Source organism: Aedes aegypti, chromosome 2 (assembly GCF_002204515.2).
Source record: "Aedes aegypti strain LVP_AGWG chromosome 2, AaegL5.0 Primary Assembly, whole genome shotgun sequence".
In the NCBI taxonomy this organism is placed as follows: Eukaryota; Metazoa; Arthropoda; class Insecta; order Diptera; family Culicidae; genus Aedes; species Aedes aegypti.
The window spans coordinates 204,767,414-204,794,386 of NC_035108.1; the positions used below are offsets into that span (position 1 = coordinate 204,767,414).

General features: G+C 34.8%; 1 protein-coding gene across 1 annotated transcript in view; it reads right to left on the reverse strand.

The window, feature by feature from the left end:
• LOC5570351 (LIM homeobox transcription factor 1-alpha) overlaps nt 1–26,973 on the reverse strand; it is a 139,086-nt gene that overhangs the window by 68,789 nt on the left and 43,324 nt on the right. The window contains exon 2 of the mRNA XM_021843765.1: nt 19,113–19,653. Coding sequence (XP_021699457.1) covers nt 19,113–19,653 — 541 coding nt within the window. The remainder of the gene's footprint in view (nt 1–19,112; nt 19,654–26,973) is intronic.

Below are 26,973 nucleotides of genomic sequence, written 5' to 3' on the forward strand. Positions count from 1 at the left end.
AATGTTAATGGGATGAGAAAGGCCGTAGGATACATTTGACAGACGTTCTGGCACCTATTAATAATATTTTGGCATTAGTTCATATTGGAACAAACTCACCGAATTTTGCATATCAAACCTCTCTGCAATTAAACGTTTAATCGACCGTTCAAATAAAATGTTCTACACTCGGGTAGGTGTGAACGATCCTGATGGCTTGGGTCACCGTAGCAAACACTGGACAGCCAAACACGTAAAAAAATGAATGCGGAAAAAAAACAACGCATCATTTCTTTCTATATCTACTTTTTACCCACAAATTGGTGCCAAAATATGTCCCCGGATTTAATAAAAAAAAAATAACGCTTTTTAAAAGTTTTTTTTCGCAATTTCTCCAAAATTTTTATTTCCATCATTTATCACGATAGATTGGTACTGTCGTAAAGTACGTGGCTCTCAAGCAAATTTTGTTGTTTTTTTTTTTGTTTTCGTTTTATCGGGTTGACTCACAGAATTATAAATAGATCCGAAACGGATGCGCGAATCATGATTTTCGAGCATACGATGCATGATTTCGAGCTCTCAGCTGCAACTTATGTCGCGTTGCGACAATCTGACTCATGATATCATGAGTCCAAATCATGGTGTATTTTCATAAGATGAAAACACACTGGAATCATGATATCCGGGTGCATAATGATGATTTTGGATTCTGATTTCTACCCGTGTACCAATATAATTAAGAACAGTAAATCTGTAAGCCGTAGTATCATTAAACTTTGGAGTTCATGCAAAATATTTTCTAAAATTGTGGGCCTCGTGGCCGTGCAGTTAGTGTTGTCTGGCATTTAAGCGCATCGTGTCATGGCGTGTGGGTTCGAGCGGGCTTCAGCCATTGAAACTTTTCGTCAGGAATGTTTCGCGGCTGTGCCACTGGAGCGTGCCTGTCCGTCTAGTGTTAAGTTACAGCCTGTGCAGCTAAATGGCTGAAGACAGTGTCCGTGTCTTTTTAAAAATATGAGATACATATAGAAATTCCACCCGTTTTTATACTTATCACTGTCATTATCACAAAAAGCGGAAAAAACAAGAATTTTATAGTAAATCATAGAAAAACCATTTAAGCTTTTCTGTGGTCAGGAATTTCGTTAAGAAGTTTCATTGATTCTACAGTGAATTATTGAATTTTCCTACAGGAATTCAGTTTTCCCTTTTAAATTCGATTTGAGGTTAAATTTCTTTAGAAGTCCTTCCAACACATTTTTGTATATGTTATTCTAGAAATCTGATATAAATTAGATATGCGTAAAGAGTGATTGATTAAGTTGTAAAGAAATCCCTATAAAAATATTGTGGTATTCCTGGTGTAGTTTTATGCCCTATCTACAAAAAGGGCGACACGCTAGAATGTGAGAACTATCGAACGATCACTATTCTAAATGTCGCCTACAAAGTATTATCCCAATATCTTCCATCTTCTATCACCAATAGCAAATGAGTTCGTGGAAAGTTATCAAGCAGGTTTCGTGAACAGCCGCTCGACAACGGACCAGATCTTTACAGTACGGCAAATCCTCCAAAAATGCCGGTAATATCAGGGAATATCGACCACATTGAGCTATGGAGAATCATGGACGAGGACAGCTTTCCAAGGAAGCTCACAAGACTGATAAGAGCGACGATGGACGGTGTGCAGAGCTGCGAAAAAAAATCGGGCAAACACTTCAGTTCGTTCGAGACCCGCCGAGGGTTAAGACAAGGTGATGGACTTTCGTGCCTGTTGTCCTAGAGTTGTGCTAGAGGGTGTCATGCGGAGAGCCGAGTTCAACAGCCGAGGTACGATTTTCACAAGGTCCAGTCCATTTGTTTGCTTTGCTGATGACATGGATATAATCGGAAGAACATTTGAAACGGTGGCAGAAATGTACACCCGCCTGAAATGCGCAGCAACAAGAGTCAGAATGGTGGTGAATACATCGAAAACAAATTACATGCTGGTGGGCGGAACCGAACGCGACAGGACTCGCATAAGAACCAGCGTTACGATTGACGGGATACAGTTCGAGGTGGTAGATCAATTCATTTATTTCGGATCCTTGCTGACGGCGGGCAACAATGTTAGCCGTGATATACGGAGACGCATCATCTGTGGAGATAAAAAGTTCTTTAAACTCAAATTTGGGTAAACTGCATTTAGTTTTTGTCCACGGTTGGGTAGTTTTGCCACTCCCGCAACCGCAATGTTGTCAAAAATAGAGAGAGACGCACCGACCCAGGGTCGAAGTTCAATGGAATTAGCCAAATTTGGGTTCTTTCAAGTTTACCTAACGTTGAGTTGTTTTAACTCACTACGGAGATTTCGAAAGCTAACATTGGGTAGATTTTGTTTTGCACTGGGTTGTTTTCTTCGCTGCTGTCAAACGGAAACTACCTAATGATAGGTATATGTCAGTTAACCCAAATTTGTGCTATCCCACGGAAGAGCCGAATTGCGTCAAAAGAAGTCAAAGCTGGGCTGATTTGTGGCTCCGTGTAGCTAAGGCTGGAAGAATGCGTTGGGCGGGGCATGTTGTACGAATGCCGGACAACAACCCTGCAAAAATGGTGTTCGCTTCCGATCCGGCAGGTACAAGAAGGCGATGAGCACAGCGGGCTCGATGGGCTGACCAGGTGCTGCAAGATCTGGCGGGTGTGGGCCGCAGCCGAGGATGGAGGGAGGCAGCAGCGAACCGAGTTGTTTGGCGTGAAATTGTTGACGCGGTTTTATTGTAATAAAAAATTAATATCATTAAATGATGATGATGATAGTGATATAATACATCACCCGAAAAATCGGTAGCAATTTGCTCGGGAAGATATTCAGAATATTCGCGGAAGAGTTTTTGGAGAGTTGAACGTATTCCACTAAAACTGAGTTTTGTTTGATCCTTCGACATTGACGATTGCTCCTACGGGAGAGGGCGATGAGGGCGGGATCAAACATATCGCGCGTCGGTCGAGTAATGTGAAAAAGTGCCGCGTTCGATTAGTTGTGTTTGATCCTTCGACCTTGACGCTTGCTCCTGAGCAGTGCATCAAGAAAGCCCAAGCAGTCGTCAGTTTTTTTCCCTCTCGGGTAGCGCGCCTATTTTTCCTGAGTGCTTTTATATAGCCGAGCAAACGAGTGAAGCTGAAAGTGAATTGTGGCTGCTCAATCAAGGATGAAGGGTCAATTGGTGAGCTCGTTTCATGCTACTATTTCTAATCTATAAAATATGTATGACTGCAAATTTAATCGTTACAACAGTGGGACGTAAATATGATTTTTCAACAAACTATGAATGGTTCGTCACTGTGATTGTCGACATAAACTCTGATTCATGAATTATTCATGTTTTACCTTATTTTTCAAACACCCCTTCCTTTTTACCATTATTTTTGTAATTAAAAAAAACTTTGAATAGTTCGACACTAAAAGTGTAGACTTACGATAGGTTCACTTTTTTCGACAAACTTTGGATGGTTTGCCACTGTAAGTGTCGGCATAAGAATAAAAGTGTTCTATGATGTTCCAGCCAATCGAGTTTTTTTGTTTCTTTCCAAATAAGTAAAATATAATAACACATGCTTTCGTCCTGAAAGCTTTGGGAATGTTACATATAGGTATTAATTCTACAAACTTTGAATGGTTCATCACCTCAAGTGTCGGCATAATTTTCCTCTACATAGAAATTGTTCATATCAAATGAAAATATTTTATTTACATATAAGCATGTTTATATCTCACAAATAATGATTTATCATGGTCTAATTGCTTATCAAAGTGAATCCTGTGACCCAACGATCCTCCCCATTAACAAACATCCCTCCCAGTAACCTTTGTGGAGATGTAGAGGCAAATACGGTCTCCAAATAACAAAGGTTACACACTAACATTTCTTCCCCCAATTCCCCCTGACTGCAAGGACGTGGCCAGCGCCTTTATTGACCCTGCATCAATAGAGGCACTAAATTATGCACACTGAAGAAGATTATGGCCAATCCCAGCCGTACTTCTAGTTGATTCTTTGTGCATTTTCACTGACTTCGGTCAATCACGGAATAACAACCATTAAACAACCATAAAATGTGTAGTCGGTCTAAGCTAAGCTAAGCTAAGTTGAACGTATTCCACTAAAACTTGTATAGGAAAGTTAGAATTCAAAAAAAATCTCAGGTAGGTATTTTTGAAAAAAAATAATAAAATTTTCGAGAGAGTTCAGTGATTTTTAGAAAAATCTAAAGAAAATTTTTTTCTGGCAGTATAAAAAAATCCTAAAGATACTTAAGAAAAAATATGTTGAATAATAACTACTGCATTCGGGAATTATTTTCCGTGGAAATCCCAGGAGGAATTTAGTGAAAACTGGAAAAGTAGTTCTAGGAGAAACCACTGGAAAATTACGGAAATCATTCATGAAATGGTAATTCTCAGAAAAACCTCTTATAAGCACATAGTTGAGTACCTGAAAAGTTCGTGGAAGGATAACAAAGGATACTCCTAATAAGTTCTTTGGAAGAATCCTTGAATGTCTTTTTTACGGAATTACACAAAATATAAAAAAATAAATTTATTACTTTTAACTATCCATGAAGTGACACTTGCATATGACTACACATCCAATTGTGATTGGAAATTTTGAAAATAGAATTGATTGTAGGATACCCAAAACAGCAGCCCAAACCCTTACAGTGTCGCCAGAGTTCCTTTCTCATGTATGTATGTATGTATGTAGGTAGCCACCAATCCTTGCTTGAGTCTTGCTCTGCATGCGGTTCCACTCAACAGTAAGGTCAAATTTTATTACCAATCTGAATTCAACATACCGCTGTATGAAGGGCCAAAAGGGGGGTGGCGGACCCGTAAGCAGAAACACTTACGCGAAACCCGCGGGAAAAAGAGAATCTCCTTCCAGCCATATGATCCAACAGATTGAGTATTAGAATTTGCAGTACTTGTCGAGCTTTCCACGGAATGGTTTGTTAGAAGAAGGGCGCGTCAAATCTTTTACAACTGTTGGAGAGAAAAGTATTAGACGCGAACGACTAACATTTTTCCTCCTGACTCCGATTGGCACTCCACTTCATCGTCCAGTTGTAAGTTCAATGATGCCCTGGTGCTCCCTCCCTTCCCAAAACATGTTGAAAGCAATTATAGTGAAATGTTATATAGTAGAAAAGATTATAATATATATAATAATATGGTAATAAAATATGAAAATAAAAATGTAGTAACAATAAAATAAAATGGTAGTAACAATAAAATATAACGCAGTACAATAGAATTTGATATGATATGGTATGCAGTATTATATCGGCCAACACATATTTTTCTTTCGATTTTTTGTCCTACTGATGATATTAGGCTGGTCGAGGGAAGGATGATAAAAATAACGAAATAATTTTAATGAAGAGAAAACAAAATAGATTTGTTAATAAAGTTTCCAGATACATCAAAAACAAAATTCTAGTTTCCATCTGTTTAAGAAAGGGAGGACAAAAAGTCAAAATCAAATTTCTATCAGCCAACAAATAAAAAAAAATAAAATCACAGAGAACCGATATCCAATTTTAAATTTGAAGAAAGTATAAGAACTGTAACAGTAAACTATGCTAATGGCGATAATGGCATATCTTAGTGGTAATCATTCTCTTTACAAAGCAAAATAAAACTACCGTTTATCGATTTTTTGCAGAGCTCTAAAAACTTTTTTGGATGCCCTTTCTCTGTGAAATATCATATTACATATTAAATAGCATCAAATCATATAAGCATAAACAATATATATTATTTATTATTTAATACGTCTTATTTTTTTTTTGTTTCCATGTGTGTATTATGAAATAGTTATGCTATAACGCTTCAGTTGCATGGTTATGAGGTGTAGTGATAACATTCTGCGAATAACGATAGTAGAAAAGTAAAGCGCCAGAGTTCCTTTCTCATGTGCTGAAAAAAAACAACGCGAACTATTGCCCCGAATCACCCTATATATTTGGTTGAAACGGGAGAGATGTGACTTTAAGGTGAAACATCTCGGAATCCCCCTACTCACGATTTCAAAGGCACAAAACTGGAGAAATAGTTGGCAAACGTTCCAGATCGTCTTTTTTTAAGCATTCTGCTAGTGCACAAAGCCAAAATAAAAAGTGCACTGTTGTGGGATGCTTTCTTCGCGAGATTTGTGCCTTTGATGTTTTAGTGCAATCTTAAAAGTTGATTCTAAACTGGTTCACCTTAACGATACTGCTGACGTTAAAGGGTAATTTTACACCCGGTACGCCTCATCGTTACATCAGCATAAATTTGATCGATTTGAATGTCCTTTTCCTTTTCCCTCGTTCTAATGTCTGTATAGGTCGTCAGTAAGGGGTTTTCCCTGTGTACCAGATAAATAGGGTTGGTAGACGCAACGCATCCCCTTTCCAGCTGAATGATGTCGATACGGCGCCGCTCCTGCAGTTTTAAAAGCTAGTTTGGACTATTCTTGAATGCGATCAGCACGAAAGAAGCATTGTTTGGAGGGATGATAAATTGCATTTTAATATAACAACCGGAATATGCGGTACGGAATAAATCTTGTTCAATTTGTCATTTTGGTTTCCACACACGTGGGCAAACTTGGGAAATAGCATTATTTTTGTCTTTGATTGGGTGATTGATCCATCACGATGGAGCAACAGTACCTACAATAAAATCGAAACAACGACTCGACGGCGTAGGTCGGTAATTCACCAGTGCCGAGAGGTATGAGAACGTCCTCAAAAGTTCATTCACGTGTTTTATGCTAAAACAACTTCCGACTATTCCACTATCCTTCTTTGGATCTTATTCTTTCTGGCGTATGTCCTTTTTTTCAAAGTGGCCTTCCAATAGACCGAACATTTTGTCCTGGTCATTTAGAGATCTGGGATCAACCTGTTTTCTTTATTGAGCAAGATGTTGGATTACACCAACACCGATACCATCACAAGGACCTTTTCCATGTGAGGTTGGGAAAAAGTGCCATTCTGCTATAATTTTAAAATCATTTTCATGGTTGCATACATTTTCGAAATTTGACATTAAGCGAATGGCTAGAGATGCTAGTATTAGAAAGTCAGCAGAAATTAATAACGCCAAACAATCTTTCGACTGGGCTGTGTCGCAAAAGGTGAAAGACCAATTTAAAAAAGATTGGGAATTTATCTATGCAATTGAAAATGACTATTCAGAGGCTGAAAAATTTCTTCAGGAAAGATTTTCTAACCTTGTTCCAATTTCTGGAACAAAAAAATATTATTCATATATACCAAAAGACGAACGAAGCATTTTTGCTAGTGAATTCTCAGATGCACATGAAAACCAAGAAAATACAGCATGCTTTGTTCTTAATAATACAAAGAAACGAAAATCTTCTGGTGTTAGCAACCAAAGACAATCTTCCCGGTTGAAAAAATAGATAGTATTAAAATGAAAATGTAAGTTATATACTGAATAATTGAAGACATAAAATTAAATAAAATAAATAATAATAATCTTATTTGTTCCATAGAAAAGAAAGAATCCCTTTTCAGTGTAATAAAAAATTGAGGCAGAAACAGTTTTTTTCAGTTTTTTTTAGCGGTGTAATTTTTCATGAAAAATATCATCCATTCCGACTTATACTTCATTAAAACCAATGCCATATTTTTTTTTCAGATGTTTTAGAAAATTTGCAATTGCTTTGATAAAAAAATCTTTGTTTTTACGATGCCTCGATTGAAATATGGGTTTTCAAAGAAAAGGCTTATATGGTCATTTTCCACAAAATTGGCCATAACTCAAAAACGAAAAAAAGTACATTTCAAAAATGTCAGCGATTAAAGCTTATGAAATTACCTTCTCAAATATATATTTTTGAAAGTTTTCCACTAATTAAAACATAGTTTTTCCGGCTTTTCTTGACGAATTTTCTCAACGGTGAAAAAATTTAAATTGCTGAGAAAATTTGCTTTCATTTTCATAAAAAAAAAACTTTGTTTCTACGATGCTTCTTTCTTGAGTTATGATTTTTCAAAGAAAAGGCTCAAAATGGCACATATGCACATTTTTTACAAAACTGGCCATAACTCAAAAACGAAAAAAAGTACATTTCAAAAATTTCAGCGATTAAAGCTTATGAAATTATCTTCTCAAAAATATTTTTTTGAAAAATTTCCAAGAGTTGGAGCATAGTTTTTCAGGCTTTTCTTTACGAATTTTCTCAACGGTCGAAAATTTTGTGGAAAACTTTCAATACAGTCATCTCTCCCTTACTCGATATTGAAGGGACCATCGAGTTAGGGAGGTATCGAGTTACAGAACACAAAACTAGTGCAACTGCGATCCAAGGGACCATCGAGGTAGCCATGAAAACCAACTTTTACTATGGTTCTCTAACGCGATATCGAGATACGGAATATCGAGTAAGGGAGAGTTAACTGTATTTTCTTTTTTTTTTCCTGACAAAATTTGCTTTCATTTTCATAAAAAAAAACTTTGTTTCTACAATGCTTCGTTCTTGTATTATGATTTTTCAAAATAAGTAGTAGGGTCGGTGTTCCCTAAAGTCGCACTAGTGGCTTTTTACGGCCGTTCTGCTATGAACCTTTTCAAAACATTTTTTGACATGAAGGTCAGGAGCTATTTATCTAAGTACCATTGATACACAGCTTGATTTCTTTCAAAAAATGATCGAAATAATTAGTTTTGCTTAAAATTTGAGCTCCTTTGCGCCTATAGTAAACCTATTGTTCCTATAGTAGCACTACTGAGAGAAACTATTTTTTATTATACGAAATAATTAATAAATTACAAACTTTTTTACATCAAACGAAAGCTTTTGATCCATACTTTGAAAGAAAAGTATAAAATATTTGTAAATATATGGTTTTGATTAGTATTTTGCCAACGCCGTGATGCTAGTGCTAATATAGGAACAAAAATTAGAAATAGTGCTACTATAGGCACATGTATTCCTAAAGTAGCACACGCGATAATAAATGCAAACATTTGAGTTTTCGTAGTTTTCATATTTTTCCCACAAAACCAAGATAAAAAGCTTTCAGATGATAAAAAAATAATGACGATAGCGTTATTTTTCGATTTTACACGAATTTTTGTTCTTAGCTATGCGGCTATTGGTACATCGACCCTATCAGAGGAAAACAAAAAAATCCAACTGAGTTTTCGGGGAAAATAAGCGACCCTTAATTTTTCTCAATTTTTTTTATTCATATATTGATGTGCCCTGCCTGTGGAAAAAGTTTCATGAAAATCTGAGACCCTTCGGCCCACTTTGTACGGAAATAAAAAAAAACCCACTTTTTGAAGGGCGAGGGGTAATAAACAGCCATTCGTCGCGAACCAAATCAGAAGGATGTGCTCCCCACCATTTGAAGGAAATATATTCTTTTAGAACAAACTTTTTGAATATATTAAATTTGACTTTTCCAATTTAATTTCTAATCAAACCTTATACCAAAATATATATAATCAAAAACTTGTTCAATTTCATGTCCATTTAAATATAATGTGATATTGTTGGCCAGTTTGGCACCCGCCAAGGGCGCCAGGCCCCCAGGGGTGCCAAAATCATGTCGCACCTGGAAAATTTTTAGGAGATACAGTTACATATATAGTAAGGGTGTTTCTGCACGCTTAAAAACGAGTTCTGGAAAACGTGAACTGTTTAAAATACACCATGAACTACCACCAACGTTCGCATAAACATGATATAGTTCACGGTGTATTTTTGCTTGTTGACGAGTTCACGTCTGCTGTTCACGGATACGAGAACGAATTTTTTTCTGTGTGAATCTATAGTATCTAGAAAAATAATCATAGACATAAACAAAAAGCGATAAAAAATATGGAGAATGAATGTCACGTCCTTCTTTCTATATAATGTATTAGCTCTATTGATAAACATGATAGATTAATACTATTTGTGGAACGATTATAACAAAATATTTTGGAAGCATCTCAGAAGGAGTTGAATGATTGGTCAGTACAAAATTCCAAATTTATTAAATCAAATATTTTAATTACTTCGAAAAAAGTTCTCCACAGCGATAACAAATCAGCTTATGCACATTGCCTACGATACAAATATTAGTATCTTTTCTTTAGAGGTGAATGATCACATGATGAATCAAACCTCTTACTTATAAAATTAAAAAAAAAAATGTATTTGTGAAACATCCTCAAACCGAATATATATATATATATATATATATATATATATATATATATATATATATATATATATATATATATATATATGTCAATAGTTGAAACAGTAGGATTTCACAGAACATAATACCTACAAAAAATCTTAGAGCGAATTAGAATAAAAACTTTAATAATCCATACCATAAAAGAATCCGAACTATTCGAAACATCCTCGTCTGTAGAGCCTTTTAACCACTGCTTCCATTACTTAGGAATATTGTGGTATTTTTTGTATTTCGTAACATTTATTTCATTGATTGAAAACATCGCTATTTAATTTCCTTTTACCGTTTTTAATGATTTCTGGAAGTTATCTTGACAGGATTTCCTTAGAAATCCTGTTTTGATCCAAAAATAAAACTTCAACTCAGATTAATTATTTGAACTTTAAACTATTGTGAACAAATTCTTTGCGCTACTTTGACAAAAGTTTATATAAATAATTCTTGACAAATTGATTATCAAAGGAAATGATCAATATTTTTTTTGAATATATTCTGCAATTGAACTCCATGAAATGAGACTAATAAAAACAGCATTTAAGATATTTACTGACATTTGACATATTGGACAAATGTTATAAAAACTTACGAAGAAATAAATGTCTACAATAATCTTCTTATAAAAATGCATATATCCTGTCCAATTTCTACATGGGATTTCACTGAAATTTTAATAGTAGAACATGTTAGATAGGGGACGGACCTGGTGTAGTGGTTAGAACACACGCCTCTCACGCCGAGGACCTGGGATCGAATCCCATCCCCGAGATAGTCACTAAAAATTTCAGTGACGACTTCTTTCGGAAGGGAAGTAAAGCCGTTGGTCCCGAGATGAACTAGCCCAGGGCTAAAAATCTCGTTAATAAAGATAAAAAAAAAAAAAAAAAAACATGTAAGACGTGACGCAGTAATTTTATGCATTTATTTTAATCTTCAAGAACCTCTGACAATTTAAACAAATCACTTTTAAAAGAGATTAGAAACATTTTGTATGTCTTCTTGAACAAGTCTTATCAATGTAAGCTTTAAGTATGACTTGAGCTTTATCACGACACTTTTTGAGAATTTCGGTAGATATTTTTACAGCAAACGCCCTAGAATTCTATGAATCCTTGAAAATTTTCAGAATTATACGTACATCTAAAAGAAAAGCTTTGAATAAGGGGCGCTCAAATGACGGTTCGCCAAGGGAGCCATAAGGCCACGCTACTGCTCTGACTGTAATCCGGGGGCAAATTGATCATTGGGGAGAATTTGATCGGGTCGGTGCCAAATAGCATTTCCTTTCAAGGATGCTTAATACTTCGTTGCCACCACAGACATTCCATGTTTTCTAGTTTGTAGATGTCTAATGATAGTTTTAAACTATTTCATTTTTATTAAGATCAATTTTGCATAGAAATATTCACAGTTTTTGAATGTGTTAGCAATACTGTTGGAAATGTCGGTACTGAACAATCCGCTGGTGCTAAGCCTGCATGTAAACTTTGAGTGTTAAAAATGTTGTGTTAGCTTCAGTGTGAACTGCTGAACTTATTTTTGAAATTGTACGCCATTACAAAAATAGTTTTTTGCTCGTAAAACCGTTTATTGTTGAATAACGTGCTTATTTCAAGGAAAATTGCATTCATTTAGGCGTATTAGTCAGATTTACAAAGTTTATTTTGCAATAAAATTATGATATACACGAGTTTTAAGTATTTTGACATCATTTTCTGATTCAGAAAACCCAAATATAATAGATAGGGAAATTTTACATACCTACCAAAATATGCTTTATTATAAAGTGATCAATTTTGCCCCACTGAATCGTTTTCAATTTTTGATATTAAAACTAATTTTATAAAATGTTAAATTTTATTTCATAAAAAATCGATTACATAAACTGATAGAGATCAATGAAGGACTGAAAAAAAAAACAATTTTTGAATTCCAGAGGAAATTATGGCAGTGAAAAAGTGATCAATTTGCCCCCGGATTACTTTATTTTTGGTACCGAAAATGTATAACCATTATCAAAAGCCCAAGTGTCAATATTGTCTTACGCAGATTGCATAAAATTACCAAAAATTTGTCTATTTTCACCACTTATAGACAATACATTATCATCAGCGAATTGTATCAAATAACATCCATTAGGAATAACATTCACAATATCTGAAGTGAATAAGTTATATAAAATGGACTTAAACAAGATCCTAGAGGTAAACCAAAACAACTATAACGGACAATTTTAGATGAACTATTATGAAAAAAAATCATAACTTAAAAAAAAAACAAATTGTACAAGAAATTTTAAATCAAATTTGGTATTTTTAATTGATTCATTTTTTTGAAAAGTAAATCAATCAAGTCAGAATCATATGCACCAGAAACATCAAGAGAAGTAGAAACTACATCTTGTTTTCTGTTGAATGAAAGTTGTATCTGAGAAGATAAAAGAGCGGTACAATCACGAGCACTCCGACCTTTCCTGAAACCAAATTGAGAAGAAGAAAAAAAAAATTTTCTGCCCACAATTTCAAGCGATTCAAAATCATACCTTCCATATGTTTACGTAAACATGATAATAAACTGATAGGTCTTCGACTATCAGCTAATGATGGATCTTTGCCAGATTTAAGAATGCATATTACCTTTACAAAACGCCATTCAAAATGAATAATGTTTAGAGAAAGGAAAGAAATGTACAGTGCTGTTCTGAATAATAGCAGCGCATGTCGATTTTCATACAAAATGCTCAACTTTGACATGCTGTAGTTTTGTTCCCTTTCAAGTAATCAAGCTGAAAGTTCAGTTTATTCTGAGTCCCTGCCGAAAAGTGAGACACTATGTAAAAATTTTCGAAAAAATAGCAGTTTTTCATTTTAATTTTTTTTTTTACAAATATTTAAAACATTTTCGGTTTAGGTGTAGGTTTCATAAGTAGGTGTAGATTGTTCCAATGGTTAGTGATATATCATTTAAAACTCTAGTGCCAAACATAATTTTTTTTAAACTGCTATTTGTTCGAACAGTTTCACCTAGTATCCCACTTTCCGGCAGAGGCTCAGAAAATTTTGAAAATCTGTGTTTACAAAATTAAACATATTTGTAGTTCTGTGGAAAAAATTTCAACTAGATTGCTTGAAGTAACAAAACTACAGCATGTCAAAGTTGAGCATTTTGTATGAAAATCAACATGCGCTGCTATTATTCAGATAAGCACTGTATATCGAAAGTAAGTGTTCTTTACATTCATTTGGTAACTATAAATTTAATATTGTCAATACCTGGAGCTGTATTTTTAGTTAATGATAAAGCCAAATGCATTTCCTCTAATGAAAATGGAATACAAAGATCAGGAAAATAATTGAAAGATTGGTTTTCAAAATTTATGAATGTAGGAACGAAATCAGGACATATTTTAGATGCAAATTTCTCAATCCAATCTTCTGAGTATTGGACTTAGAGAATCATGATTTCTTAAATTTCTTGCCACGGACCATAATGTTACTAAAGAAGTCTCTATGTCAAGGCTTTCAACAATAAAAATTCAATAATAAACACAAAAAGAAACCTGAGCGGACCCAAAAAGAGGCCGAAAAGAGACCAAACAGGAACCAACAAAACAAAACGAAACTTAATAGGAGCCAGGAGATAAGAGTTTTACCACAGACAAACAGACGTAACACTCTAATTATTTTCATCGCACAGCAGAATAGCTGTTTCTAGCTGTTACGTCTGTTTGTCTGTGGTTTTACTCTTCATTTCTATAAAATCTGCAACCTTATTTTTGAGAATTCCTCGTTATATTACGACCAGTATTACTGTATGAGTTTTATTGTCTTTTTCTCATCAGACAATTATTTAGATATTTGCTCAAGAGTTCAGATATTACTCTGGAAATTTCTTTTAGCATTTTTTCCAAGAATCGGGTCATAAAATGTTTGATGAAATCTTGTTTTAATTTAATAACTTGAAAGATCATGTTACTGTAACTACTTAGCCATTTTTACCGCTCAAATAACGACTATATCATTTTTAAACTTAAATTTGAAAATTGAATCCATAAATGAACCTTGAAACTTTTGATCGTGTTTGTCGTTCGCTTAGTCGACAAAAACACCACAGGGGTTTTAGTTTTAACACTAGGGTTGTTCCTATCTGACATTTTGAAAGAGACGCGGAAAACAAAGAAAGAAAATCTAAAAAAAATAGTTTTGGACATGAACAAACAAAAAACATTAAAACATTGAGTTAACATATGTTTTTGGCCTAAACTTAAGCGTTTGGCACTAAAATTGGGACAGTGCTTCAACACCCTATTGCTCTACGAATTTTCCTAGGGAATTTCTCCAAGAATTTTGTTTAGGATACCTTAGCAATTTAACCTGGATTTTCTTAAGGAGAATGGAATTACTCTAGAGATAATTTCAAAATTCAATAACACAAACTTCTCCATACATTACCAGGAATTTCCTTCGAAATTGTCTTTTAGGACTCATACAAGATATCAATTAGGGATTTCTCTTAACATAGCTTCAGCAATTGCTCTAGAGACTCCTTCTAAGATTTCTACAGAAGTTTCTCCAGTTATTCTCTAAGACTTTATCAAGTAAATTATGATAGTTTGTTTTTCAGAAATTGCTCCAGGAATATCTCCAAGAAAACAAATAAAAGTTTTAGAAAGCGTCCTAAATAATTTGCTAAGATAATCGAAAGCAGCGTCATTCGAATCTCGGGATAGCATTCCGCAGGATTTTCTAAATAAATTTCTCGAAAAACATTGGACAGAATCTGTATAGAAAGTTGTGTAGGAATGATAATTTTTGAAAAAATGTTTGGTAAAACTGCAGGAGATCCTAGCATTACACTAGAATGAAATTCTTGCAGGGTTTCTGGAAAAAAGAACCCTCACGCTAGTTTTTCAAACACTTTGTTTTAAACCTTTGTGGATTTCCTTGGAAGAAATTCTGTAGAAATCTTTGGAAGATCTCCTAGAGTAACAACTGGAGAATTCAGTTGAAGAATTAGTAAAAAAAATATCCGAAGGAAATGGAAAAAAAAATCAAAGTAATACCTGAGAAAATTACTAGAGTTAGTAGTTTTGGAGTTCTTATGGATTTCCTAGAGCAAGTTTTTTGAGAAGTTATTCTAAGCATCCTTGGAAAAATCGCCAGAAGAATTTCTGAGAGAATGGATAGATCAACTTTTAGAAGAATTTTTGGAGAGATCCCTATAGGAGACTATGGAAGTATCTATCTTCTATATAAATAAAAATGTAATGGTGTTTGTATGTCACGAAATGGCTCACGAACGGGGCAACGGATTTGAATAATTCTTTCACTGTTGTATTCGACAGGGGATGCGACGTGTTCGTGCGGGGAAAAACTGAAGGAAAGTTTTTGGAATAGTCAGGAAAACGGGAGAAAATTAATCTACCGTTTTGCGTGCAAGGTGATACGAGTCTCTTTGGTCCAGGTATATTTTACGAGGTCCCAGAAGGGGATCTGCCAAAGCCCCAAGCTGCTGGTCTAGAGCCGACGGCAACTTCCGGGGTGGGCGCTCAAGGCCTCTTTTGTTCAACCTGGATCTCAGGGTCGTTTTAGGAGGGTTCCGGGAGAATTTCCGAACTGAGTGGTGAAGAGGCGGACAATACAACAATGGGAGGACATGGAAAACAAGATTTATCTTTACATAACCTTAAATTCTAATAGCTGAGGTTCAGACGGACCACACAGAATAATGAAACTGAAACATACAAAGTTTTACAATGAACACGTTTATTTTGAGACTTGCAAAGGGGGGGGGGGGGGTATTCAAGATGGATGGAGCTCACCGGTACGTTGCGGCCGTTGCTGCTGCGATGATGGACGAAACTTCGTTGGGCGCTGGAGTTTTACGGAGTAAATCCTTTTATTCTTCTTCTTCTTCTTCTTCTTCTTCATGCCTTTTCTCCTTACACGGCAACTGGCTGGCTTTCACATGTAACAAGGGGGGGGGGGGTGTTGATGACGGTATAGGCCTTTATAACGAATGGCCTTAGTTCCAAAATGTCCGGAGAGTGGTACTGTAACACATATTTCACTGAGTCGGGATTCAAGCGAGCAGACACCATAGTTCATTGGCAAGGCACACACTTTGCTAAACGTCACTAGGCTGTTTCATTGCAGTTTATTATCACCCCGATCACTCGAATTATCGTACGGTAACTTAAGATTTCGCTTCACGGAACTTATCACCGGTTCGTTTTGTAACGGACGAAACCGGACCGTCTTCATCACTACTCCGGACCAAAATTAAAAGAGAGCTTTTCCAAAATCTTCCCATCCTCTTTATAGTAGTCGTAAAGGGGGGGGGGGTCCTTCCACTAGCCACTACCCTTATCCAACTCCCATATCCTTGATGACAGATCTCAAGAACTCGTCTTCCTTTCTAATGATGAGTGGGTCTTGGTAGCGATGAGTTCCTTACACGCTAAACATATTCAGTACTAGAGGTGTCTTGAAAAATTCTTTAAATTAAAATTCCGATTGGGCTACATGCAAAGCCTTGACATTTCCTAACCTTACACTTGTTTTCCTTTTTGTAAATAAAGTAATATGAAATTTATGTAATATGAAAAATAAATAAACAATCTGAATAATAATGTAAATAAAAAATCTGGGTAATAAATAAATTTGTAAATACAAATATGAATGAATAAATGAATGAATAAATAAATAAATAAATGAATAAATAAATGAATAAATAAATAAATAAGTAAATGAATAAGTGAATAAATAAATAAATAAATAAATAAATAAATAAATAAATAAATAAGGAACAAATCTGCAATCGGAATCAACAACAAAATAAATAAATAAAGACACCTTAAGCTACTAAGCGTAAAATAAACATAACTCAAACACTGAATCGTGGAGACAAACGTTTATCGTACACTTAGACATTTAAATAAATAATTTATACAATACAAAGTAAAAAAAAATATAACAATTTAACTAATCTGAACCATCAGCTTGCCTTTCCACCACACAAATTCATTGTTACCCAAACGATTGGTAACAAAGGTTTCATGACATTTTTGAACAGCCTACTTGATGGCAAGACGAAGTTTGCCGGGACCACTAGTTGTAAATAAAATCACTATGATAATTCCAGAAGCTTTTCCTCGAGGAATCTTAGACGAAATTCACGAATATCATGTTTAACTCGTTATACTCTCTGAAAGTTTCTTTTAAGCCTGTAAAATTTTGCATTAGGATTCAATACAAGCAGAATAAGAAAAAAAAAATAGATTTTAGAGACAATTTTGTTTAAAATAGATACCTTAGAAACCTTTTTATTAAAACTAGAAACTTTTTAATGACTTTCTTCAAAATACAGAATAAGTCTCTAAATGAAATCTACTATCAGTTCTACCTTTAGGATCAAATTGGACAAAAATAGACCAAACTGCTTGCCTTTACAACCAGCAAAGTTGTTCTGATTTCCTCATATATATCTAGATAACAAATAGATGAACAGAAAAATATATGTGAATTTGTGCTAATTGCATAAGTTTTCAGAACAAATTTGAAAAATGTTTCATTGCGCCTGAACTCCTTTAAATATTTCGCTGAAATTTCTTTTACAATTCTCCAAAAAAAGTCTTCTAAAAAAACTACTTTAAATATGAATGATGGCACAAAATATTAGTATCAATTTAAACAAATCATTTTTCAAAAATTAACTGCGAACTTCTTCCAGAAATTTAAACGGCAATTTTGAATTAGCCAAGAAGTTAGTTGTACACTCCCGTGCAAAAGTTTGGGTTCATCCCTGAAAAACATACAAAAGTGTTCTGTCCATATCTCTGTGATTACACGTCCAATTGAAAATCTCTAAGCCGCATTCGAAAGGATTCTTACTTTGTATGTAGTTTTCAAAAAACATTTTTTGAAAACATTTTTTGAAACATATCTAATTTTCTTTAGCATTGGATCGACCAAAATTTTAAATCAAAGTGTCATTCGAATCGTAATCTTATATTCTTTGAAGAGACCCCACGAAATTTTGGCGGAAAAATCTGGAAAGTATTCAAAATCAATGAAACAGTCAGTCAAGTCATCGTGCAAAAGTTTGGGTTCACCTGAGCCGCACCCACATCATTTTTGTCAATATCTCTGCTATTTTTCAACCGATTTTAATAGTTTAAAGTTTTTTCGAGCGCAAATAATGGGGCGTACATGATAGTTTTGAGAGTTCAGGTGTACCCAAACTTTTGCACGATACACATGTACATTTTAATGATGTTTTTCTTCAAAAGTTATCATTGAAAAATTTGATCCATAAGACATGGAGTTTACATAAAACAAATAAATAAATTTTTAAAATTTTATATTAATGTCCATCATATTCATTGTTTTAAGTAAGTAGTATGTGACTTGAATAGAGTACGATTATCCTGCTTTGCCTCCTAAGTTTATTTGACCCAAAAAGAATGATTTTAGATGTGAAAAAAAGGTTTCAATAAGAATTTCAACATTTGCAAATACATTACCCATAAACATATTTCCATACTAGAAAGAATATTCCTAATCCATTTACGAGAAATAACCAATAAACTACTTGGACATATGCGTTTTTTGACCCATTCCGACGACAAGCAGCATAAATATTTTTTTGGCATGATGATTTTCTTAACGAATTTTTGGCAGCCTCCCCACCCCTGGCTCAGATTACTCCCACGATCGTAATCGTCCATTCGACTAAAATGTACTGTGATTAAGATGAACCGGAATCTAGACTTTGCATAAAACTTTACGAGATGATTATTTTGAAGCCTTAAATAGGGAAGCCAGACATGCAAACGAACGAAACCAAAGTTAAATCCTGTACAAAGCAATCAAACTCACCTCTCGTAGTCGAAGCGGCAGTACAGCTTTCCGTCACGCATGAAGCAAGAGTGCATCAACCGGATGGCGCAGGAAGTGCACTGCAAACAGCGTTCATGGTACGAAATGTCCACAACTTTCATTATGTATCGATCGCAGATGGGGCTGCAGCACTGACCACAAAGGGTGGTGTTTCCCGCCGAGCCGCCTGTTGTCGCACTCGATTGGCTTGTCGACAAGGCTTCGACGGTGGCCCCTCCCACTCCGACGGCGGCCACCAAACGTTCGGCCAGTGATGCACCCATGGCCGGAACTGGACCAGAGGACGGCGGTGTGGTCACAGCTGCGGTTGATTGCACCGGTGAACAGGTTGCTTGTAGTGAGGATGTTTTACCAGCACTACAACTATTGCTGTTGGTACCACTGTGGGGTCCGCCGATGTTTCCGGTGTTGTTATTGATGACGTTGTTTAAATTGTTGTTATTTTCATTTGTTGGCGGTAGACCCGTGAGACCATCGCCAACCGGAACGTTCGACATCGAACATTTGATTTCCATGGGAACTGCAATAGAAAATGGAAGATGTTTGGAAAATTTTATGCAAATGTTCACTGGCGTATACAATAAGGACTTGATTATCCCCTGTTTTTAATACTTCGGGACTAGATTTAGAGTGGACCGAGGGGCTCGGGAGAATTTCAAATGAATTTTGTAAAATGAGTAAATCAAAGACTTCGATTTTTTACTATTTAGGCTGGTGCCAATATTAATTTTCTTTTATTTCCAAGACCACTGAGAGGCCCAATATTTAGGGTACAAACTTCGGTGCAAACTAATAAAATACATTTTTTTTTTCTTTTAAACAGTGACGAAAGGTAAATGCTCTTCATGTTTTTAAGTTGTCCTTGGGGTCGTTGTTCCATGGGGCTCTTTGACTTTAACATTTTACCCCAATAGGGTTAAAAAGAACAATTTATCTTGTTTTTGGCCTCCTAAAAGTTTTCGAATTTTTGAAAGATGTGATGACATGGAAGAAAAATAATATTTCGTCCCCTTAATGCTACAACTATGTATCGAACTTTCAATTTTTAGAGTTCAATTTGTCGCAACATAAATCTTAATTAAATCTACCAGATATTCACAGATCATAGGCGTGTGATTCAAAGTAAACTAGTCAACGATTACTTTTCAATCATATTATCTGTGATTATCCATTACCTGGTAAAACGGTCAAACTTTCAATGTTTAATAATTCGAAGTATGGATTTTCGAGTTATATAGTTGTAGCTTCAAGGGGACGATTTGTAACAGCCTTATTTCAGAATCAACCCTTAGAGATTTTCAGCGTTTCTGATATAAAGTATAACAATGATTTGTTGAAATTGATTTAGGAAGTATTTTGATGATTCTTCGAAAGTTTCACTGAACAATCCTCAACAACTCCTCCGTGAAGTTTGTTGTAAACCAAAATTCATTCATGTATTCTTTTACTCGTCCAAAAAAAACCTACCAAAATATAAATCCAATTTATTATAGGGTCATTTTACATAATTCATCAGGATATTTCTTTAAAAATTTCTCCTGGGTAATTCATATGCAATTATGCCACGGATTTTACCAATATATTTTATTAAACGTATCTTACAAGATTTAGTTGAAAAAAAAATGTTAAAAACACTTTCTGCAGTTTTTTGCGGAAATTTTAACAGAATTTCTTCAGATCCAACATTAGCAACAAATCCAAGAAACATTTCATGCGTTTTCATATATAATCTCCACAGAACGTTTTGAGCAATGCCACTAGTAATTTCAGAAAGAATTGCTTCCGGCGTAAAACCACTATAATATAGCCATTAATGATCTATCCGGCGTTCTTAAGAAATTGCCACAGATATTCAAAGAATTTCAATTAATTTGTCCAAGGATTTTCCAACAGGAATCATTCTAGGAATTAATCAAAGTTTCAACCAAAAACTCAACTGAGGAGTCCTCTCAGTATTTTTCCCTGAAAAGCAATAATGTTTAATAATCATAAAATTAGTTTTAATATAAAAAAATGACACACCGGGGCGAAATTGATCAATATATAACAGAACAGGTTTAAGAATGAAAAATTTCCATATCTACTAAATTTGGGACTCTTGAATCTGGAAATGATGTCAAAATTTGACATTTGGAAATTAGTATTTGACAATTTTATTTCAAAATTAAACTTCAAAATTAAAATCTGCCTAATACGCCTAAATGTAGGCAATTTCCCTTGAAATAAGCACAATATTTGAGAATAAACGGTTTTATGAACAAAAAATTATATTTGATATGCTGTATGATATCAAAAATGAGTTCAGTAGTTCATACTTAAGCTTCCACAACATTTTGAACACTCAAAGTTTACATGTAGGCATAGCACCAGTGAATTGTTTAGCACCGACACATTCAACTGTATTGCTTACACCTTCAAAAAGTGTGAATATTTCTATGCAAAACTGTCCCTAACAAAAATGAAATAGTTCGGAATCATCATAAAACATCTATAACCTAGAAAACATGGAATGTCTGTGGTGCAAACAAACCTTCAGCATCCTTGGGAGGAAATGGTTTCTGGTATTTGCCACCGGATTACGGTATTCCTTTACCACTCACACCAGGGCTTCTTCTATAAATCATTTGACTTATTTGAAATATACTCCTTGAGATTTATATGAGGATATTTTTCTGGTGCTTAGAAGTTTGCGAGAATTACTCAGATAATTGGAAATCCTTTTGGATTCGTTCTTCATTTTTTTCAGGGAGCCCTTCTTGGATTCGTTCATTATTACAAGGAGTTCTTCAAGTAATAAATGCAGTAATTTCCCAATAAACTCCTTAGCGATTATACCACCTTTTTCAATAATTCTTCGGAATATTATTGCAATATTTCTTCCTATTACAAGGAAATTTTCTTAACAACACATCCGAGAAGTTGAAGAATTTCGATAGAGTTCAAGGAAAATGTTTCTACTTGGGATGAATCTCTGCATTTTTCAAGGTATATTCTAAAATTGTCTTGAAGATGACCTCTGTGATTTTTTTTTTTTTGATTTGTTAACGCGAGTGTTAACACATTTGACTAGTTCTTCATTCGTGAATACCTCTGAGAGTTTTGCTAGGAATTCATTATAAAATAACATCAATTATAAAATTAAACATTTTATCTTAATTGCCTCTTAGATCTTTATAAATATCACAAAGAAATTTTTTTCTGTGATTTACGCAATACCAGAATTCAAGAATTTGTCCAGTAACTTCACCAGAAATCTTCCAATGAATTGTTCCAAGAGTCTTCAAAGAGTTCAACTAGGAATAACTGTGAGCATACTACTAAATATAACATACAGAAAGTTATCCAAGAATACGTTTAAAGAACCTTTTAAACAGAAAAACAGAGTAAATTCTGAAGCAATTGCTTTACATACGTAGCAACTTAAAAACTACTTCCTGGGTGATTTTGTTTCAACCTTTCATTCATGAAATTTTCTTCCAAATGTTAAACGTTTTCGAAAAATGTTCAAGGTACGAGTAAGTTCGATAAGGAAAGGCATATTCTGCAAACCTCTTTTTAATGGGCCCCCAAAGCTACCTTCGCACCAGGCCCATAAAACTCTAGCTACGCTACTGAATCTACTACAGATGACACGCAGGCTTCGTCCTTTGTCGGAGAGGCCTGTGTCATCCGCAAATAAAGATTTTTGACATCGTTAGAATAATTCAAAGTTTTCTGTCAAATTGTACACTTCAGGTTAATTATTATAACTCCAGGTCTGAATGACTTCCTGTAAGAGCTGGTGTTCCTCAAGGCAGCATTTTGGAACCGATACTATACAATATTTTCACATCTGACTTACTTGAGTTACCTCAGGGATGTCAAAAATCCTTGTTTGCTGATGACATAGGCCTTTCCACCAAAGGACAAAGCCTGCGTGTCATCTGTAGTCGATTGCGAAAAAGTTTGGATATATTTTCTTCTCACTTGCAAAAATGGAAGATTTCTCCTAATCCTTCCAAACTCAGCTAATAAAATTCCCAAATAAACCAAAAGCTCTTTATTTGAAACTTTCAAGTAGACATGTTGTCACGTTGAAAGGGGTTCCAATAAATTAGTCAGATGAAGTTAAGTATCTAGGGTCCATGCTAGATAAGAATTTAACTTTCAAAAATCACACTGAGAGCATTCAAGTCACATATAACAAATATATAAAATGTCTTGTTTGTGCAAATGTATTGACCCAATAGTGTACCATATAAAACTGTATACATATGTATTGAGTAAATGTTTCAATGAAGACCAGTAAGCTCCGCCATGGCAGGACGGTCAAACCCAAATGGTAGTTTTACAATCACCCGTATAACACAACGTAGGATTAATATCACTCCTTGCACGATCATGTCTCTATCTACTTATTAACAGAAAATCAAAACTTTGTCTCACCTATAAAAATTCAGAACTACTGACGGCAAAAAAAATGTATTATGTTGTTAACAAAATGTAAACAAAATCTTAAATTTGTTTTACCATATTAGGATGATAGTGTTGTCTAACACAGAACACCTAGAGATATATGAAATGAGTGTAATGTTTGGAATGATACTAATAAAGAATTAAAAAAAAGATCATTACGTATTCATGTGTATTTTTATTTCGGACCCAGAGCAAAGGTATTCACATAAAGGATGATATAACAAAAAAATGACATCCCTGATTTAACTCAGGTAAGTCAGATGTGAAACTATTGTATAATGTTGGTCCCAAAATGCTGCCTTGAGACACATCAGTTCTGACAGGAAGTCTTCCAGACTTGTAATTAACCTGAAGTGGACGATTTGACAGATAACTTTGAATTATTGTACATTTCGCACCTTATCGAACGCCAACCAGCCGCTGCAAATTTGACGTTTCACCAGTCTTACCAACATTACGACGAATCGCCTCCTTTGATTCATTTGCTGGCGACGATTTTTGAATGTTTGAATGTTGGCGGCGCGTTTTGTTGGCCATTAAACAGACAATGAGCCTCTGTACGTGCCATAAATTCTTTTGTTCTTATGACTTTTACTGTGTGCCGTGTGTTGGTGCTATCTCGTTCTCTCTCACGGGCAACTTGAAAACAGGGCGCACAGTAAAAGTCAAACGTTTTATAGCATGCATAGGCTCATATTATGTTGCAAAATTGAGGTTTTTTAATTTTACAATCAAGCTTCCATGCCAAACACTGTCGAATGCTTTTTCTATGTCTAGAAGAGCAAGACCAGTTGAATAGCCTTCAGATTATTTAGAACGAATCAAATTAGTTAATTAGTCTTGTACATCTGGAAATTAAACGTTTTATAAGTTAAAAATTGAGTTGGATTAAAGTGGAACGTCTAGAATTTCATAGGATGGATACCCGAGCAGAAGAAAAGTGCTACTGAATACCAAACTGAGGTATTCCACACCAGATAATTTTCAATACCAACAACCTGAATGAGGTATGAATGAGCCCTGCATAAGAGGTAAAATACCTCAAATAATATCTCATGCGTGTTCTACTAACACCAAACTGATAACACTGCGGAACACGTTTTTGTCTCTAGCACTAAAATACCGCTATTCAATCAAATATGGCTTGCTGAATCCATTGCCGTTTTCAGAAATATCATAGCACGTCTAGTTTTAGAGATTTTGACTGTTGAAAATGCGAAAATTGACTATTTCAGCCAACTTGCATGCAAGTTTGCCAGCTTGTACGGCAATTAATTCGCTTAATTTGCCACAGAATTCAAATTTTATGTGTATAACAATACTTTTCATCAGAGTTTATAATACTTTCGATGCGGAAAAGTTATTTTTTGATGGTTTAGAATATTATTGTATTTTGCTATATGAGAGAAGCGAAGAATTTTCTATGGAGACTGCAAACATGTTAGAAAATCGGTTCAGTCGAAATTTAATCGTGCAATTTCAATCAAATTGTATCCAAAATAAAAGTTTAAGTCTTATTTTGCATATTAGATTACAAAAAAGTTAGATAAATTGTACTTTAAATTTCATGTAAACATCAATAAAACCAGTGTTTTAAACAACTTTAGCGACCTGTAGCTAGAAATTGTGACGTTGTGGAACATTTTAGAGAATGGCATCATATTCAGCAGCTTCAAATCTATTAGAGACACATAATTTGAACCTTGAGACACGCAAAAATGTCATTTTTGTTACGCTGTGCAATTAGATCAGGTCATGTAATACCTAAATAATGCATGATGGATTTTCATATAAAAGTGAAATAGAAATAGTAGTTCAATAAATCAAGCAGTCCTCAATAGCTATCAAATACCTCAATGAAGTATTTTTGATTTTTTTTAACAGTTTTTCCAATACCATTATAACACCAAATTGAGGTATTGACTACTGAACAATACCTAATTAAGGTATGATACCAAAATATGGTATTCATGTGTTATTGCGAATTATGTTTGCCTCTTCGGTAAGTTTGTTTAATTTTCTGACTGTTTGAATAAGATTTCGAGAATTGTTCACTGAGAAAAATCTACACGTCAAGGTCGTGTGTTTTACTTAGAGATTTGCGCATTGAAGAAAACCACATGACTTGAGTGTGGTAGCCATATGGATTTCGTCATTGACTTCACGGTATAATAACATGCACGGGAAAAAATTCTGTGGTAATAATTACTATTGTAGCTGACTACGCCCATTCTTGAAACTACCATGGAATTTTAGACCAATTTACTATGTTTACGGTACATCCCACCATATAACTGGTACATTCGACAGAAATAATTTACAACAATCTGATTTCGACTACAAACATGGTAAAATCAAGCGCGTTTCTGGTCTGCTGAAAATTGCCGGTGCGAGCGCTTAAGTTAACCCCCTAAAATAGTAGTTCTTACCGCACAATTTTTTTGCGTGTGTGTATCAACATTTGGTTGTCATGGGAAACAAACATGCATGTCTAAATATTAACCTTTGGGCTGTCGCGCTGTTGTACTTTGTACAACAGTTGTGATTTATATGCTATGATTTTGTAACAATGATACCTATCGACACCAAATCAAAATGTATTCCTCAAGAATCTTCTTAAGAGCAATACTCAAAAGTTTTTGTTTACAGTATGGCTCTTTATAATGCGGTAAAATCAACAAATGTACATAGAAGTCGCATAATAATGAGTAGACCGCAATTTTAAATCGGTATATCTCAAAATCCAGATAATTTCGAAACATGGAGTCTTCTGTAAAGCTGTTCTGGAGTTGGAGCGCTATCTGATGATTCCAAATTTATTTCGGAATTTGACCGCTAGGTGGCACTAGTGAGCATGGAACTTTTACTTTTGTTCTGCAGATATTTCAGGATCCTGACCATTTAGAAGGATTGCATCTTCGGCAAAGTTGTTCAGTAAGTTAGGAGCTATCATTGTTCGAGGTAGTTGATTCAAATTTTTGTCACCAGGCGGTGCTAGTGAGCATGAAACTTTTGTTTTGCTGATACTTCAGGATCCCAACCTTTTAGAAATATGATATTTTCGACAAAGTTGATGCGTAGCTCAAAGACCATCATTATTTAAGCTAGTCTCGAACTTCAAGGATTAAACAAAGAAAGGATTTGAGCTACTGAACAACTTTCCAGGAGATGCCATCTTTCTAAGTGGTCAAGATCTTGAGATCTGCCAAACAAATGTTTCATGCTCACTAGCGTCACCAGTTGGCAAAATTTAGAATCAACTAACTCGATCAATGATAGCCCTAGAGCCACTGAACAACTTTGCCGAAGACGCCATTTTTCTAAGTAGTGAGGCTTGTAGCCTTTGCTCCATGTAAACTAAAAGTTGATTGAAATATAGTATGTA